Source organism: Phyllopteryx taeniolatus, chromosome 13, assembly GCF_024500385.1.
Source record: "Phyllopteryx taeniolatus isolate TA_2022b chromosome 13, UOR_Ptae_1.2, whole genome shotgun sequence".
Taxonomy (NCBI): Eukaryota; Metazoa; Chordata; class Actinopteri; order Syngnathiformes; family Syngnathidae; genus Phyllopteryx; species Phyllopteryx taeniolatus.
In genome coordinates this window covers 7038411-7057516 of record NC_084514.1, presented here as the reverse complement: position 1 = coordinate 7057516, position 19106 = coordinate 7038411, and the positions used below count along the sequence as shown (strand labels likewise).

Sequence of the window (19106 nt, the reverse complement as noted above, 5' to 3'; positions counted from 1 at the left end):
GTCAGCTGTCAAACTGCGAACGCGCGCCACTCGGCTCCGCTCACTATGGACGACTACGATTGCTGCCTTTGAATTTACCGAAAGAAACTCCTCGTGGACGGTTAAAAGTAAAATAACCGCAAAGTGGCCGGCACGATGGATTAAAGGGGGAAAGTGGTGAAAATAAAAGGTTTGAAGTTGACATAGACCCGTAAGGAAGACTCGCTTAGAAGCTAGCGTCGGACTTCTACCGGCTTCGTTAGCAGCGGCTAGCTCGTTAGCTACCTAGCTCGAGCCGGAGTAGTGATGCTTAAGTGGCTCAAGTAGTTATGAACAATTGTGACATTACGTCTTTAAAAGAGAAACAATGTCCCCCGGAGGGAGAGACGGCGGCTAATAATAACAATAAACAGTGGCACTCGGTGGGTAGCGATGAGTGCGGGTGTTGTCATGACATGAGCCCCATGGATGAAGCCGTGCTGCCCGGGATGTCGTCCGTCCAGCCCGGACTGGACGCGCCGGACGACGACCGGAACGGGCTCCGTCTCCTGGAGGATCTCAGCTTCCCGCCCGGCGCCTCACCCTACGTGGGGGACGTCAACGGCGAGGGCCCGCTGTTCGAGAGACGGAAGCGGTCGCGCTCCAACAGCTCGAGGCACCACTTCGGCGACGTGGTGGCCGAGCTGGGTCCCGAGGAGGCGCGCTGGTTCTACAAGGAGGACAAGAAGACGTGGAAGCCCTTCGTGGGACACGACTCGCTTAACATCGAGCTCATGTATCGGAAGTACAGCGAGCTCAGCCCCGGTGCGACCAGCCCCCCGGTGGAAGTCAACGGAGAAGTGTCAGTGGAGACACGAACCATTGGCGTCCTCGGAGACCAGGGGTCCTTGAACACATCCACGCCGTCCATGAGCACGGATGAGAGGGACCCTGACAGCATTGACGTCCGTGTGGAGCCTGTGTGTGTGCGTGGAGGACTCTATGAGGTGGACGTCAGAGAAAGAGGATGCTACCCTGTTTACTGGAAGCGTAAGTATCCCTTAAACTAGTGGTTCTCAAACTTGTGAGACCAAGTATCCCCTCAAAACATTCTTAGCCCTTCAAGTCCCACCATCATGAGCAACATACAGTCGTCTAGTAGGCCTGTTTCATCCAAAATGTGGGTTTTTAAATTTTATTCCTAAAAAGTACATTTAATATAGTTGTAACCACTGTAACAATATGCACAGTTTGAACATTAACATTGCATCTAAATTTAGGAAAATGCAAAAGAATAACACTGAACTGAACTGTACTGTGGGCGACTGGTTAGAGTGTCTGCCGGTTCAATCCCCGGCTCCACCTGTGTGGAGTTTGCATGTTCTCCCCGTGCCTACGTGGGTTTTCTCCAGGCACTCTGGTTTCCTCCCACATCCCAAAAACATGCATGGTAGGTTGATTGAAGACTCTAAATTGCCCGTAGGTGTGAGTGTGAATGGTTGTTTATATGTGCTCTGCGATTGGCTGGCAACCAGTTCAAGGTGTACCCCGCCTCCTGCCCAATGATAGCTGGGATAGGCTCCAGCGCTCCCGCGACCCTTGTGTGGATAAGCGGCTCAGATAATGGATGGATGGATGAACTGTACTGTTTTTTTTCCCCCTTCCTCCTACGGTGAGAGGTAACCCGCATACCACACTTTGAAAATCGCTTACTTCCCTTACATACTGTTCATTATCCATGCACACATTTTGGATTATTTCACTATTTCTCGATTCCGCCATGACTCTTGAAAGTCCAAAAGGTTCATGTTTCTGCGGGAATCTGTGCAAATGTGGTGGAAACACGGACAGTTTTGGGGATTGTTTCAGACTCCCCTGTTATCACAGTTCCCATTGTCCCATAAAATTACACATATTCATGACCTCGACTCTTTTACTGTTGCACGATTCCCCAGTGACCCTTCAAAGACCAGCAGGTGCATGTCTCTGCAGGAACCTGGGCAAATGTGCTGGTCACACACATTCTCTGGGCTGTTTCAAGCTCCCTCTTGAACTCTGGTAACAATGTCCCATAACAAATTCACACATTTATGGCATGCACACTTTCACAGTTTCAAGATAGCCACCATAACCACCATTTTCCTTGACTGAACACACACACACTGGTATTTCATAAAATCCATTTTAGAAGACACAGGTCAAATTTGACCCGGACCAGCCACAGTCAGGGGGCACATACAATGTAGGACGCACAATTGTATTTCCCCTGATGGAGTCAGCACCAAGGCGCCGAATTACTCTTGTCAAATTGTTTCTTAATTCCAATGGGGGAAATGTATTTGTTACATCAGTAAATTGACTTACGAGCTAAGTCATTTACAAATTAAACCCGTAATTCAAGGCACCGTTGTATTTCCCCTTTAAGCCAAGAGTGTATTCATTTGAAGAGCTGATATACTGAAACGGTACTACATAGACACAAAGCATTATTATCGTATCTGGCCTGAAGAGCTTAACAAACAAGCCTTTACACATTTTTGTTAGAGTTGTGATGTTCCCCTGCCAGCTGCCCATCTTGTTATGATTTAACATGCTATGCTCTTTGCGGTTGTACATCAGTCTCATTCGTCACCTTGTAAAGATGGTGATTAGCAGGTGTGCTCTTCGTTTAAATATCCTTTGATCCACGTGCTTGTATTATTATTATTTTCCTTGTTGTCATTAGTTACCGCAGCAGCAGACTGATTGTGCGAGACTAAGCAGCGGACTGATTGTGCGAGACTAATCACAGCTGGCGGAACTCCATTAGCCACTGAGACTTGGCCCTGCTGGATTTGTCTGAGTTAAATTACAGTCAACCCTTTCTAGAAAAGCTTTACAGATGCCATCTGCATTTTAGGCTCTATTTATTTTTTATACAGACCTCTAACACAGTGGTATACATCCTAATTCAGTATAAGTAAAGCTATTTGCAACCACCTTATGATATTAATTGGTTGAGATTTTTTTTCATTCTTTTTTTTGTTTTTTGTTTTGTTTTGCAGAGCAAGACCATATTCCGGTGCTGCGAGGTCAGTGGTTCATCGACGGCACATGGCTGCCCTTAGAGGAGGATGAGAGTGACCTCATCGAAAGCGAGCACCTCAGCCATTTCCATGGACAGCAGACGCAGGACACCTTCGACGCCAGCGACATGGTTGTCAGGACCGTCGATGGTAAAGACGGTGAGCCATTACTGTACACTTTATAGATCAAGTAAAGTGGAACCTGTGCTTTTGTTGTTGTTGCATTGTTGTTTAGCTTTTCCGTAGGTACCTGTGATGGCAAAGAGGAAAATTGTGATATTGGTTAACTTCGTTACAGGTGGTGATAACTAGCGCTACGAACAAATCAGTGGTGATTCTGATTGACTTGCAAATCCCAATGAGAAATAATCCTGAATCAGAATTTTTGCATTTGAATCAAAACAAGTCAGAGAAAAAAAATTGTTCTTACTTTATTCTGACAAGCGCTGTAATACTGTGACAGTCACCACCATTATTGCATTGCTTCAGCGCATGTATGCCTTTTAGCTTCACCAAGATAAAAAAAATAAAATAAAAAAAACTCTCCGCTGACAGAGGCATGCTTTTAGCCCAGCTCTCCAATGACCTGGATGGGCATGGATAATATGGAGGCCCCACAATGGAAGCCGAAGAAGAGCCATTGCCGGAGAAGGCAACCACGGCATGGCAGCAGATTAAATGGGAGAAAATTAATCCAATACAGTGACGCTAGAGCGGCTCGGTTGCCAGCATCTTCTTCTTCTTCTAAGCAGCAGCACACTAGTTTGAAAGGCGGCAACTTACTCCGCTCCGTTAGCATTTGTGGCACCGACGAGCGCAAAACTGACCCGGGATTCTACCTGTGGCCAAGCTATGGCGGGGGATCCTGGTTAAAGTAAGCCATTTTAAACTAAAAAGAAAAACCTTCCTGTACGGAGACGCAGAAGCTATAACAAATCACTCAAAATGTGCCAGCGTACTCTCTTACCGGTCCAATAGATAGTTTTAAATTCATCAAATTGGATTTTTCATTAGTTAGACTATTATTTTGGAATAGTACAAGGAGTAGTGATTCGATTGTGATTTGCTCATCATACGTTACTGGCAATACGAATAGCAAATGGGGTGTTAGGGTGCAAGTCCAAGCACTAGTGATAACCATAGACAGGAACTGCTAGCAAGTTAGTATTGGATCTGTTCTCTTAAGCAATAGCATCTGATTATGGGACAAAAGGCAAACCCCTTATCAGTCAGCCTTGGCCCTTTCTCTACTCACGTGGCTATATAGCCAGGTCTTAACATACCAACTGTTAGAATGTTGACATTTGGTTGAATTCAGCCAGGTAGAACCTGGACTTGTCGCCAGCCCATCACAGGGCACAAACAACCATTCATACCTATGGAGAATTCAATGAACCTAACATGCATGTTTTTGGAATGTGTGTGGAAGCCAGAGTACCTGAAGAAAGCTTCAACCTACAAACCTCAGACCTGTGTGTGAGGCAGATGTGCTAACCACCACCGTGTTGTCATTAGGCCATTATGGGGGCAAAATAAAAACTGTCTATCAAGCAATTATAAAAGGAAGTTAACCACTGTTGAATAATAAAACCTTAACACCATAATGCCTAGTGACAATGGAATCGTCCTTGATCCCCAAAAAACACAAACAAAAATCAAAGAAAAAGCATAACTCACGTCTTTTGAGACTGGCAGAGGTTTCGTCACCTACATATAAATTCCAAAATCTCAACATCTGTGATGTGGCTGCATAGTTAGTTTTTGAATAAATTGTGGGTATCTTCACATAGCCCATCAACTCTTTAATGGCTTTAAAAGCCCAGTGGACTCCCCCTCATGGCTTACTTCCTGTGTACTCCGCAGGTCTTTCTCTCATTGTCAGCCTTTTCACCTCAGCCAAAGAAGACGCCGCTGACATTTACAAAAACTGGCGGCTGAGTTCGCATAGAAATCGATTATTTAGTTGCGTTATGCCGGTTAGGCGTTTTAAAATGTCAAACCCAGATATCTCCTTGCAGTTGACATTGACCTGACTTTTTGAGTGCAATTTATGACGATAGTACTTATTGATGTATTTGTGCTCTTTAACATACGATACAGCGGTACTTTTACTTAAGAGTTTAAATCATTCCTTGACCAAGCGTGTAAGTCAATTTACTTGTGTATCAAATCAATTTTCCCCATTGAAATGAATTCAATTGCCATTAATAAAAAAAAAAATAATAATTTTGTCGTGTTTTTAATAAAGTTAAATAGCAACTATACAGTTAATCCCCGCATAATCACGGTTCTGTATTTGCTAATTTTTGGGGGGGAACCTATGTATCCTAGATTATTTACTAAAAAAAACTCACCTCGTCACTGTTTTTGTGCTCAGCCAAAGCAATAATAATACTTCTGCTGTCTGTAGCCAGTTCAGCATTGCAAATGATAATCTGTTCTCAATTGCCTTGGATGGAAAAAAAAAAAGGTTAAATGAAAAAAAAAATTATAACAGCGCCGATTTGGTACAATCTGAAGATATTTCAGTGCCAAGGTACTGTTGAAGTGAGTTGAGAACCTTCATTTAGACAAAAGTGGGCCTTTGGGGCCATCTTGTAGCATCTATAGGCAGTTACAGCGCAATATAAACCGTTTTATGGGGGCTTCAATTTCTTGCTGATTTTCTCAATTCGCGGCAGGGCTCATTCCATATCCCCTGCGAATAGCACAATGATGATAATAGAATAACATAGCAACTAATAAATAAAAGAATAAGAGAAATAAAAAGTAACGAGTTGTTTCATAAAGTGTAATTACTATATGTACTGTAGTATCCGTGTGTCAGATGTGTGGCTTTGTAGGGTTCAATAAATGGGTGAAAGTGCATCGATGACTGTAGCTCCCCTTGCCCACATGTAAGGCCATGACAGTACCTTAAATGCTCCGTTTTTTTGTTTTGTAGCATATGTGGAGCTCGCTTCTACCTCAAATTTGTGCTTCCAACACAGAGCAAAGAAATTACCTTGTAATGGCTCATAACTTGGAAACTCATAAATTGGTGCACTCTTAAGTCAAGGTACCACTGTATAATAACCTGTTATGTTTTGCTTTTAGGATGTGGTGCAAATGCCATGCTAATTGCTAAGTACAGTATTAACCTAATTTCTACAGTCACTACCTTGGTCATCTTTGGCATGTGTCAAGCAGCGCTGCATATCAGACCATCAGGCTTGATAGTAGGCAACAATACTGAGTTGTTCTATCATGGCCCCAGTAGTAATCTGATAGCAACGCCACTCGACTGACTTGTTGAACAGCAATGACCGGGGTAGGCAGTGTCAATGGCTGTCACTCACTCTCTCTTGGTTGTTAGTCCTCTCCCACCTGCCCCCTTTCTACCTCCACTTTCTGTTCAAATGGAGCGGATATCAGACGAACGCTAGAGCGACATGTCACAAGCGCAAACGCTGCCAAGGTACTGTAAAAAAAAAAAAAGACCAGTTTTCTTTTCAGTCTCTTTATATCAACCCACAAGCTTCTATCCTCTCAAACCCCGTAGAGCCTTGGACTTTGTGAGACTAGATTCCTCTTTATTGAGCTAATATTTAGATCTAGTCCTAGGCTCAGTTATCCAGTGTAGCCATAACTGGGCCTAGTTGCTAGAACTTCCCCTTTTGTGCTGTGACCTAAAGTATGGTGCTCCTGCTCTTTCTGTCGCTTTCCTAGGTTTGATAGGTTTGCATAAATCATGGTGATACTGACTATCCCTCGTCTACATGACATGTAATATTTGCTTACATATCCTGTACATGACCTGTAGAACATACGCATAGGTACGGTAGAATTTGATGTTGAATTTGAATGTATAAGATAACAGTGTATGTATATCATATTCAGTAGAACACACATATGTGACATTTATAGCACGCTTGGATAAAACATGTCGTGTTTGAGACCACATTTACATGACATTTCATATAACACGCTTACTTAGACGTGACATATAGAACACTCAGACGTTTTACTAAACGTTCAATATACACTGTATTGCCAAAGGTATTAGCTCACCCATCCAGCTTCCATATATCACCAAGTGCAATGCAAAGAGTCTGCTGCAGTGGTGTAAAGCATGCCGCCACTGGACTCTAGAGCATTGGTGAGTGACGAATTACGCTTCTCCATCTGGCAATCTGATGGACGAGTCTGAATTTGGTGGTTGCCAGGAGAACGGTACTTGTCTGACTGCATAGTGCCAAGTGTAAAGTTTGGCTGAGGGGGGAATTATGGTGTGGTGTTGTATTTCAAGAGCTGGGATTGGCCCCTTAGTTCCAGTGAAAGCAACCCTGAATGTTTCAGCATACCAAGAAATTTTGGACAATTCCATGCTCCCAACTTTGTGGGAACAGTTTGAAGCTGGCCCCTTCCTCTTCCAACATGACTGTGAACCAGTGCACAAAGCAACGTCCATAAAGACATCGATGACAGAGTCTGGTGTGGACGAACTTGACTGGCTTGAACAGAGTCCTGACGTCAACCTGATAGAACACTTTTGGGATGAATTAGAGCTGAGTTTGAGAGCCAGGCCTTCTCGTCCTACATCAGCATGTGACCTCACAAATGTGCTTATGGAAGAATGATAAAAAATTCCCATAAACACACTCCTAAACCTTGTGGACAGCCTTACCCGAAGAGTTGAAGCTGTTATAGCTGCAAAGGGTGGACCGACATCATATTGAACCCTATGGATTAGGAATGGGATGTAACTTAAATTAATATGTGAGTCAAGCCAGGTGAGCAAATACTTTTGGCAATATAGTGTATATCTGACGTCAGGTAGAACACACACTTACATGAAACATGACATGTAGAACACATGCTTACAACACATGTTTACATATGTGACATCTAGTAGTACATGCTTACATGGAATGTGCCTGGTTTTGTCTAGCCAAATCAAATCTATTCAATCTCATTGCTACCTATACTTGCTCTCATCCATCCTACATTTAATGAACTGCTGTCACCAGCTCCCCTTCCACAGTAAAAGTGATGAACAAAGCTCTTGGTAGAGATCCAAATACATGGGATGAACTGAAGAGGGAAGCCATTGTGGCCCTTGATTACAGAGCCCCCCAATGTGTTGTACAGCCTACTGGGCTACTTCTGGACCACCTGACCCTCAACGAAAATGAGAGGTCTCTGGGCTATGTCCTCCTATCGGACTAATTCTTTAGGTTACTTGCATAACTCCAATTACACTGGTAGTTTAGTACTGCCTTTTATGGAACTGCCATGGGTTGGATTCCTGACTAGTGCCCCAACATCCATCCATGGAGGTCTCATATTCCAGTCCCAAGCCGAGAGGACGGAGTAGCTGCTGCTATCCGAGTCACCCAGAGAGTAGGATTCCTGCTTTCTTTCTACCGCTGGGATACCGAGGTCTTCCCAGGTCAGCGTCGAGGCATTGTCCCTCTTTTGTGTTCCAGGTCTGCCTCAAGGTCTCCTCTTGACTGGATCTGGCTCAACCGGGAGACATTCAGTGCAACACGAAATACAAGAGGTCCTCGGTTTCCAATCTATTGGTCACTATCCAAACTTTGTGACCATAGGTGAGGCTGGGACTGTCATAGAATAGTTAACAGTCTCTCACAGCCTATCTAACGTACACCCTGGCTACTTCTGAGGCGATTTTATTCCTCTGTTTGGAGCCATCAGTATGACCTCCTTGTTACTATTTAGCCTTTGAGAGCAGCAGGCTGGAATCTACTTCTTCTTCCACAAAGGACTTCCTCTCATTCACGGTCCTGCAATTTCACCAATGCCTTTATAATGCTGAGAGAATGTGAAAGTTACTCCTATGACCGTGGTGCTTCGACATCTGGTTCTCTTGTTCACACTTCCCCTTTTCTGCATGCCTATTCTTCAAAGAAAAGATAGCGGCATTTTTAACAAATTAAGTTTGAATGGTTTATGGTTGGTTGCCAGTCCAGTCAACACTTTTGTCTTCCCCTTTCCTTTTACACTCTATAACAAGGAAGTGCAAAACTCTATAGCAAACCATCAGTTTGTTGATTATGTCATCAATTGCATGTCAAATCAGCGTCTGACTGGGGAATTTTTGTCTTCCTTACTTCTGTCATCGCATTACAAGCACGTAAATACGGGACAGAAAAGCAAGAATTGACTGTCTTGTTCCTAATTTTCTTCCAAATACAAATCAGTCCCTCGGACTGCATTTGTCCTGTCAATACAATCACAACTCTTGTGTTTACCTCTCCTGTATTCACCTGTGTCTTTTCAGAATAAACCATGTTGATCCCGTTCTTAACATGCCTTCACTCCGCTGTCTCCCACCACCCCGATTCTGCAGCAATCCACAGCCTGAAGTTGAGTCGGACCCATGTGGACTGGCACAGTGTGGACGAGGTCTACCTCTACAGTGATGCCACCACGTCCAAAATCGCTCGCACTGTCACGCAGAAACTGGGCTTCTCCAAAGGTCTGTCTCTCTCGGGAAGTAGTTTCCGTAGTTAGGATGTCTTGATTTGTTTAATGGTTGTAATCTTGAGTCCTCAAACTCCTCCTTGAAATCCTTCCTAATGCAATCCAACCAACAGAAATTTTCACTGCCGCTTATCACCTTGTTCATAGCACATGACTGTAGATTAAATAGAGACTCCAGTGCGTCACTGTGTGAATTGCTGCCAAACAACAGGTCCACGGTCATAGCATAACAATGTAAATGTGAAAACACAACCCCAACCCTGCCGTATTCTCTCCCAGCCTCCAGCAGCGGAACCCGGCTGCACCGCGGTTACGTGGAGGAGGCCTCTCCAGAGGACAGACCCCCACAGACCACACACATTGTCTTTGTGGTACATGGGATCGGGCAGAAGATGGACCAGGGACGTATTATCAAAAACACTGCAATGTGAGTTTTAGTCCTCTTTTGCACTGCATGTAAAGCAGATATTTTTCTGCCTTGTTTCCGTGCCGGTGTTCTTTCATGGAATGTAGGGGAAGTCAACCTGGCAATATTTCACTATCAGAGCCGTAACAGAAGCCGGACAGCGTCATTTTGCTGGGACAGGGGTGTGAAGTTTCACACACTGTCACTTCCACTATTTTATCCATCGCCACACATCTACTTATCTGACTTCGGGATGCACTTAATTTAATTACACTAAATTTAATTACACTAAATTCCCAAATTTCTTCAAATGAAGATCCAAAATAAGGATCTAATTTAATTCCAGTTTGGATGCATATTTGGTTTCTATTTGGGTGCAAAATTGGTTCTTATTTCTACGCAAATGTAGTTCTAATTTGAACCGAAATTTAGTTCCAATTTGTATCAAATTTGGATACGTTTGGTTCCAATTTGGACCCTAATGTACAAATCTAACATGTATTACCACAGCATGTATATACGGTACATGATAACGAAATCCAACAGGCATTGCATTTATAACAAGAAAACCTGAAATCATGAGTCTGCGACCCTATTAAAATATTACGGGAGAACCATTTTGGCTCCTGTCCTATAGGAAACCCTGCTGTAGCCAAACCAAGACGTGTGTCTGTGTGTCACAAAGATAGTCAGGCCGTCGCCTGAGGCTTAGGCCGGCTAAGCAGGTAAAGTAGACCAAGTCGAGCCGCAGAGCACTTTAAGCCTTACTAGTGGTTACATCGGGATTATTCTCCAACACCTTCCTCAGCAAAGAGGAAACGTCGACGTGGCGGGTCAAACCACTTCCTGTTGTTTTCATACAGCCAAACCTCCAAAATAAAATGCAGTCTGTTCTGTGACACCCTACATCCCATTTGCTGTTGTTCAGGTTGAGGGAAGGTGTGAGGAAGATGGAGGAGAAGCACTTTTCAGAGCACAATGATGAGCATGTGGAGTTCCTTCCTGTGGAGTGGCGCTCCAAACTGGCTCTGGATGGAGGTTTGTCATTTCATTGTGCATTCAGAAGGTTAATATTAAACTAGCAATACTGAGTAAATGTTGCCCCTACCTTGCTTATACACGGTGGGTTGTCTCTATAGATACCGTGGACTCCATTACACCAGACAAGTTGAGAGGCCTGAGAGACCTTCTCAACAGCAGTGCCATGGACATTATGTACTACAACAGTCCTCTTTACCGTGATGAGGTAAGTGAAAGTCACATACATGCTTATAGACCAATTGAAAAAAGTCAAGAAAAGAGAAAAGTCAAGGAAATGGACTGACACACACAATACCAGCCAATCAAATGGTTTATTGGGAGCAACTTTTTATGCGAGTCGGTGTGTGCAAGGGAAACAAGCGGTGAAGAACCAAGTCCCGGAAATCCATATACCCATCGTGCAAGCACAGTAAGTCAAGTCTCAGGCAATATAATAGTTCATAGAGAGCAACGTTTTGCGAGTGGGTGTGTTCTCGGTGAGCAAGCAGTGAGGATAGAAGCCAAGGAAATATACAGACCAATTGCATGCATTCTAACTCCTCCCTCATGACACTACTCCAGCCAATCGAATCATTTATTCAAACTTGCGAGTGGGTCTCTGCAAGGCGAACAAGTGGTGGTCAAGGAAACACACCGATCCATTACGAGCACTGCAACCTATTGCATGTGGTACAGCTTCAGACAAAGGAATTGTTTATTCAGAGCAGCTTTTTGCAAGTGGGTGCATGTGAGGGGGGCAAACGGTGAGAAGTCCAAGGAAATAATCCAGTCGCGTGCATCACACCACTTCCATGTGAGCCAAGTACAGCCATTCAAATTGTTTATTCAGAGGAAGTTTTTAGCAAGTGGTTGTGCACAAGGCAGGAAAGCCGTGAGGCAAGAAGTCACGTGACTTTTTTGATCCTTTCCTTCAGATCACTAAGGGACTGACACAGGAGCTGAACAGACTGTACAGCCTGTTTTGCTCGCGCAACCCCGACTTTGAGGAGAGGGGAGGCAAAGTGTCCATCGTGTCGCACTCGCTGGGCTGCGTGATCACGTACGACATCATGACAGGCTGGGACCCCGTGCGCTTCTGCCTTCAGGAGCACCACGCCGTGGAGGAGGAGCTGCGCATGCACTGGATGTCGTACGAGGAGAGGCATCTGCTGGAACAACTGCGGCACACCAGGAACAGGTATGACTCACTTTCTAACGCTATGTATACGGGTTTATTATTATTATTATTATTATTATTATTATTATTATTATTATTATTAACAACCATCCATCCATTTTTTTAAAAAAATACTCAAAAATGAAAAGAAATGCACAAAATATTAAATGGAATATTCTACAAAAACAGACCCGAAAAATTGGACAAATATATTGGATGGAAAATGTAGTTTAAAAAACAAAAATTGATGGAACAATACACAATTAGAAAATGTTAGCCAGAAAAAAACTATTAGGAAAATCATTATAATTAAAAATTGAACAAAGTAATACAAAATATTAAACCCCAAAATACCACATTTATATGAAAAATACAAAAATACTACAATTAAATTAAAATGTTTTTACATAGAAATATAAAAATATTGAGAAAAATTTGTAAAAATATTACTAATACATACGAGACGAAAATACAATGAGAACTGTATATCAAATCTCAGTCTTGACGCTGGGCTGCGCATTTGCACATTGTAGCTGACTTGCACCACCACTTGTCCACTCTGTGTAATAACAGACTTCCTGTGACTCAGCAAGTCGGTGTATTTTATATTCCTTTACAGATTACAAGAGTTGGAGAATCAACTTTTAACACTGGAAGCCTCCAAACCGTCAGCGCCTCCTGCACTCAAATTTAAGGTTTGCACACGTCAATGATGTTACAGCTAAAATGTATTTTGTTAATTAAGTTATATCTCTTTCTTATTTTTTTTTAGGTGGAAAACTTCTTCTGCATGGGTTCTCCTCTGGCCGTCTTTCTGGCACTGAGGGGCATCCGGCCCGGTACCAGCTGCCACCAAGACCACATTCTTCCCACGTCCATCTGCAGTCACCTCTTCAATGTCTTCCACCCGACGGACCCTGTGGTCAGTTGGCTCAAATACTATAAATTAGCGCCTACTTTAAATAGGACATTAGAAAGAAAGAAGAAAAAAACGGGTAGTAGCTGTTATCACCGCTTATCATAGACGCTATCGTCACACATGGATTTGTGTTAAGAAACATAAGTGCAGAACCCATAATCTTGGATGCAAAACAATAAATACAAAAAAAATAAAAAATAAAAACTGGTATGACAAAATTTTAGACAAAAATAATAAAATATTATAAAGTAATTTTTAATTTTAAACAACTAGACCAAAGCATGTTGAAATAAAAACTACACAAATAAAAGAAATAATTAGGAAATTAAAAAAATATTATAAAAATAAATACATAAAATAAGGAAAAAAATAAATTTTTTACAAATATACAAAATATTTGGCAAAAATACAAAATAAAAAAAAATACACATTTTTTAAAAAATTGAGAAAAAATTCTAAACAATGAGATAAAAAACACTGAACTATGTATATACATTTTTTAAACATTGTAGTTGTGTAAATATACACTATAGCTTTCATCGATGATCATCAAAATGTCATAATTCTGTTCCAGAATTTCTTATGGTGGGATATTAACTCAAGTTTTCTGGTCTTTTTCAGGCCTACAGACTGGAGCCCCTCATCCTCAAACACTACAGCAACATTGCGCCAGTGCAAATACACTGGTAAGACTTATGTGGCAATAACACGAGATCAAGCCATTTCCGGGGGATATAAATAGTCTTCACACCCCTGTTCAAATGTCAAGTTTTTGTGAAATAAGAAAAATTAGTTAAATCATTTAAAAACTTATTCCACCATTAATCTGACCCGTCACCAGTAGAACTCAGTTGAAAAAAATAAAATATTTTAGAACAGGTAAGTAAAAATAAACAACTGAGATAATGTGGTTGCACAAGTGTGCACACGTTCTTATCACTGGCGATATGGCTGGCTGTGTTCAAAATGAATCAGTCACATTCAAACTCTTTTAGTATGCTTTTCCAAACATTTTTTGTAGTCGCATCTTACAGTGCCATTGTCCAGAGCCTTAGAGGCGACGGTGGATGCGTTTTGATTGGTCACTGCTCAAGTAGCACACACAGGGAGTTTTTTTTTTTTTTTTTTTACCTTACAGGGCGAAAACTATCAAACATGCTAGATATTCGCCTCAAGGCCTGGTAAGACACTGCCACATCCCAAGCAACATACCACATAATCTGGTATTTTTACTTCCCCTCTTTAAAAAAAAATGTTTTTTTTCCAATTAAGTTGCACATGTTATATGTCATATTCATTGTGGAAAAAGGTTTGAAATTATTTTGGTCCCCCCCTTTTTTATATCACAAAAACCTTGCATTTGAACAGGGGCTTGTAGACTTTTTAGATCCACTGTATAGTTGATGAAACCTTTGCAGGTGTAGTGCCACCAACCCGGCACCTTACGATGAGGTGCGGCCCACATTCCTCAACCTCACTAAGGAGCCGACGTCGGACACAGAGAGCATCCCCAGTCCGAGCACTTCTCCCGTCCTCCCCCGGAGACACTACGGAGAGTCTATTACCAATTTAGGCAAGGCCAGCATCCTGGGTAAATTATCAGCACCTAATCATCCGCTGCTATCCTGCGTATGAAGAACTAAGGCTAACTTTCCCCTCTTTCTCTCCTTTCCTCTTTAGGAGCAGCGAGTATCGGGAAGGGCATCGGTGGCATTCTCTTCTCCCGCTTCTCGCGCTCCAACAGCCAACCCTCTGTCTCTGTGGGACTGGAGGGTGGGTCCAACCCCGAAGACGACGAGCAACAGAAACGCACCGAGAGCCAGTCGGCATATGGCCTCTCCACCTTGGCCCGGCCCACCTCGCCCACCGCAGATGTCTCATGTGAGTATTTAGCATACGCCCCCATTCACTGTGCTACTGCCAAGGTCCATCACAGGCTCTTCTTCTTTCATGGCATTCGTTCATTCCATTTTCATTTGGCACTCGAAAATGAAAAAAAGACAGATTATATTGTTTTTTAATCTAAAATTTAAACAAAGAAGGATTTTTCATAATCCCAATTTTAGGATCGCATCAAAAATAGGGAATTAAAAACAAAAAAAAATGGATTCAATGTTTAATTTAATTTTAGTAACAACGGCCGTTTGGTGACGAGCATTAATAAAGATAGTTTGGCTTATTGTATTTTAAAAATACAGTAAAATGTATTTTACTCTTAAAAAAAGAAAACAAAATTTGTTTTAGATTAAAAGAATTAAAAAGCATTTCAAGTATTATGTAAAATTTTAATATAAAACGCATAGTGTGTGTGCGTGTATGTGTGTATTATATATATATATATATATATATATATATATATATATGTTTGAGTTTTCAATAAAATTCAAAAATTTAGTTAATCAAAAACAAAATAATAAACATGAATTGAGCACTATTATATACTATATACTATTATTGCTATGATTTCTATATAATTGAAATATAAAATTACATTTTAGTCCCAAAAAGTAAAAAAAAAAAACCTTTTAAAAAAATGTTTTAAAAAGCAATTCATAACAAATTAATACATTTAGTAAATCAAACATACAGTATAATAAATGGCAGATTGGTGGAATAGTGATTAACGTATCTGTGTCTGATAAATCCGTAAAACAAAAACATTTGTATTTTAGATAAAGATTTAAAAAAAATAAAAAGCAATGCCACTATAGTGTCAAATTTTAATTTAAATATGAATTAAATAATGCATATCATTGCTACTGATTTTACCCTCATAAATATTACAGATATCAATTTAGTTTTCATAAGAAATAAAAAAAAATTGTTTTGTATTTTTTTAAGTAAGGAATTGATTTTAAAAAGTTTTTAAAAATGTTATTAAATTAAAACATAATAAATTATATTAATGGCAACATCGTGGAATAGTGGTTAGCACGTCTGGTAGGTAGGTCGGTAGGCAGGTGCTTTATTTCACGTATACATAAAAAGACATTTCGCATACCTTAAAAACAACAAACAAAAACTTAACGCCATTTATGTTTGTGTACTTCCCCAGTGCAGCTGGAGCGCCGCATAGACTTTGAGCTGCGCGAGGGCCTGGTGGAAAGTCGCTACTGGTCAGCCGTCACGTCACACACGGGCTACTGGTGCTCGCACGACATCGCCCTCTTCCTGCTCACCTTCATATACGAGCACAGGAAGACCCCCTCCGTCCCAGGTGGAGACACCCCCGAACCTGACTGAACACGCCTCCCCCCACTCCCCTCACCTTCTCTATTGCTTTGTTGTTGTTGTTGTTGATTTTTAGACTGAAAAACTATTCTCTTGTTTTTTATGCACACAGATATTTTTCCTATGATCCAGTTCTGTGAACTAATAAGCTGATTTAGTTTCATTCCAGTACAGTGGAACTTCCAAAGTGGAACAGAACAATTTTTTCACCATGGGAAATCATATACAGTGTTCCAAACCCACCCGGGATAGGTGACAATCTGGGTTATAGAGAGATCATATATAATTTTGTTTTATATATAGTTTTACTGCTCTCACATACTTAAGACACATTTAAACTTAACAAATTTATTAAAACACACTCTTATGTATTCCTTAGCACCTGTTCTTAAATGGGAGACTACACATCACTTTGAGGAAACTAAATGAAGACACCCTCCAAATAAGATGCCAAGCGTGCTTGCGTCAAGATTTTTATTTGTCACGCCCACTTGGTTTCCTGTAAAACTGACACATAAAACAACATTGTATATTTAAACACCAAGGTGTTCGAATCATACAAATCATATAATTTCGTCTGACGAAAGCCTGCTAGCTCAATGCCAACGTAATGTGCAATGCCATAAATGGGCTAACGGAAATTCGAAAAGGAGGTTCACTGTAAAGAAAATTTGCAATATTTGATGTAACAGTTTACATTTTTCATTGTAATCACTAGAATGCAACAAAATAGAATTACAATAAAGTAAAACTAATTGCCTTGGAAGATAGGACATTTAAAGCTGGTGTATCGTAAACGCTAATGCTACCGTACACTGTAATATTGAATAGGTAATTGATTAAATGTTTTGCTTATGCAACTATTCCCCTCTATTTGTGGAGGATATCGACCGAGCCCTTCAATCAATAGCGAAAAAATTTGAATAATTGACACCCCCCCTAAAACATTTTGTAATTGCCTATATTTCACAAACCATTACGATAGGTCAGTCCCTACAGGGTCTGTTATTTAATAGTTAAAACTGTAAATATAACACAAACTCTGTTCACAAAACAGTTTAATACCGATCAACCTCATCTTACAACATTACACTTGGAGATAAATTGCTTCCAGATGAATTGATTAAAAATGCACCAGAAGTGCCGCGCAAACTACTAACTTCCGCTAAGAACCCAGGCTAAACTCTGCTCCTCCCCAAATTGTCACTCAGTTAAGATCACTTCAACTTACATCCTTGAGACCAGTTCTTATTTAGAAAGGGCTTTGGTGCCATCATGTGGCATCTTACAGTGTTATAAAGAGCACAAAAAAATGCGAATTGGTGGGTTTTTCAGTAAATAATGGAGGATAGGGTACCAAAAAAAAAACAATAATGAATAGGTGAGGGATTACTGTATTGTACTTAACAGCCAGGCCTCCATTTCCCTATGGTCCTATTTTTATCATCACTTTTTCATGATGAAACAGTCCACTTGAGAGGTTCCACTGTAAACGCATTTTTAGTGTAATAGCCAGTATGACCTGGGAACTACTGTAGCTAATTAGCATAGCACCAGTGCTTCAGTACATATCGCCCCGTACAAGCCGGTCTGGAGCCTTTGCAACACAGCTGCCTGTTGGAATACACTGGTTTGCCTTTTGAAACCAGCCAAACATGTTATATATTTCAAAGGACGTTACATACAATTGGGGCTTTATATGATTTTTAATCATGTAAAAGTACTAAGTATTACATTTCTGCCAATAGGGGCTCCGTATGAGTCATCAAGGGATGTTTGATCACGATCTTGTGGAGTTATTATAATTTCGTGTTTTATGGCGAGTCATCAAACCTCGCCGGCATGCTCCACCCACACGCAATGACAAAAACTCAAAACCCTAGCAATTTAGTGTCGCCCGGGTTTCAGTATGTGAAGTTCAAATTTAACCATTGGACTAAAGCTTGAGGATGGGGCCGTCTATAAAAGTGACTTTCAAAAATGATTGATGAACATTTCTAAACCAAAATGGCAGACTTCCTGTGTCTTTTGGGGCATAGCTTCTTGAGACTTTTTTGGGGTTTTACTCACCATAGACATATCTACTGAATTTCAGTGAGGAGGCTGAATTTGGCAATTTGAAAGTGACCGCTCCAAGCTAAAATAGGAGACTTTTTGTGAGTCCACTCCTGATAGACATGGCTACCAAATTTCATGAGGCTCAACTACACTGGGTTTGGGGGCTGGATTTTCAAAATATCTATGACAGGTCCGTCTTTTAAGGACCTTTGAAAATAGCCCATAGGACCCTAAAATGACAGTCTTGTGTCTGTTCAGGCACGAGTTCTTGAGGCTTTTTTTGAGAGTTTGGGGCTTTGTTGTGAGTACTACTGATAGAAATGTCGACCGAATTTCATGTTGCTAAACAAAAACTAATACAAGTCTGTCTTAAAAGGACAGCATAGATTCTGTGCTGTTTCTGCACAATCAAGGGCTGATGCACTATTGTCTACTAGTGTCATAGATCAGTCGTGTGTGTCCTGTTGACTGAAAGCCACACTGCCTTTCTTGATGTTAAATCAATGCACACCACTGGACTTTATTTTGACAATGATAGTGTATTTTTATTAACAAAGGCACATTAAACTATTATGTTCAGTATCGCGCAATAGGTGTCATTGGATGAGCTGGAAAGAAGGATGTGCATTAAAAGAGTGATTTATGACCTCTCCCTGCCCTGCTTTTTTGCAATAACAACAACAAATGTCTTGTCAATGGATCCTAACCTCCATCCAAACACTGTTACTATTTATCCCCTGTCATTAAAAGGGTGTTCCTTATTTTGGAACAAAGCCATTAACCTGT

General features: G+C 41.2%; 1 protein-coding gene across 4 annotated transcripts; it reads left to right on the top strand.

The window, feature by feature from the left end:
* Nucleotides 1-19106, top strand: ddhd1a (DDHD domain containing 1a). 4 transcript variants are annotated; one of them, XM_061795456.1, is made up of 14 exons: nucleotides 1-1008; nucleotides 3003-3182; nucleotides 6379-6480; nucleotides 9376-9504; nucleotides 9789-9936; nucleotides 10844-10953; nucleotides 11055-11161; nucleotides 11871-12133; nucleotides 12732-12807; nucleotides 12885-13034; nucleotides 13653-13717; nucleotides 14450-14622; nucleotides 14712-14912; nucleotides 16087-19106. In XM_061795456.1, the coding sequence occupies exons 1-14, from the start codon at nucleotides 309-311 to the stop codon at nucleotides 16272-16274; spliced, it is 2592 nt and encodes an 863-aa protein (XP_061651440.1). In that variant the 5' UTR covers nucleotides 1-308; the 3' UTR covers nucleotides 16275-19106. The 4 variants fall into 4 exon arrangements, with proteins under 4 accessions (XP_061651440.1, XP_061651443.1, XP_061651442.1 ...); XM_061795459.1 differs by having other exon boundaries at nucleotides 16092-16251; XM_061795458.1 differs by lacking the exon at nucleotides 6379-6480 and having other exon boundaries at nucleotides 3003-3173.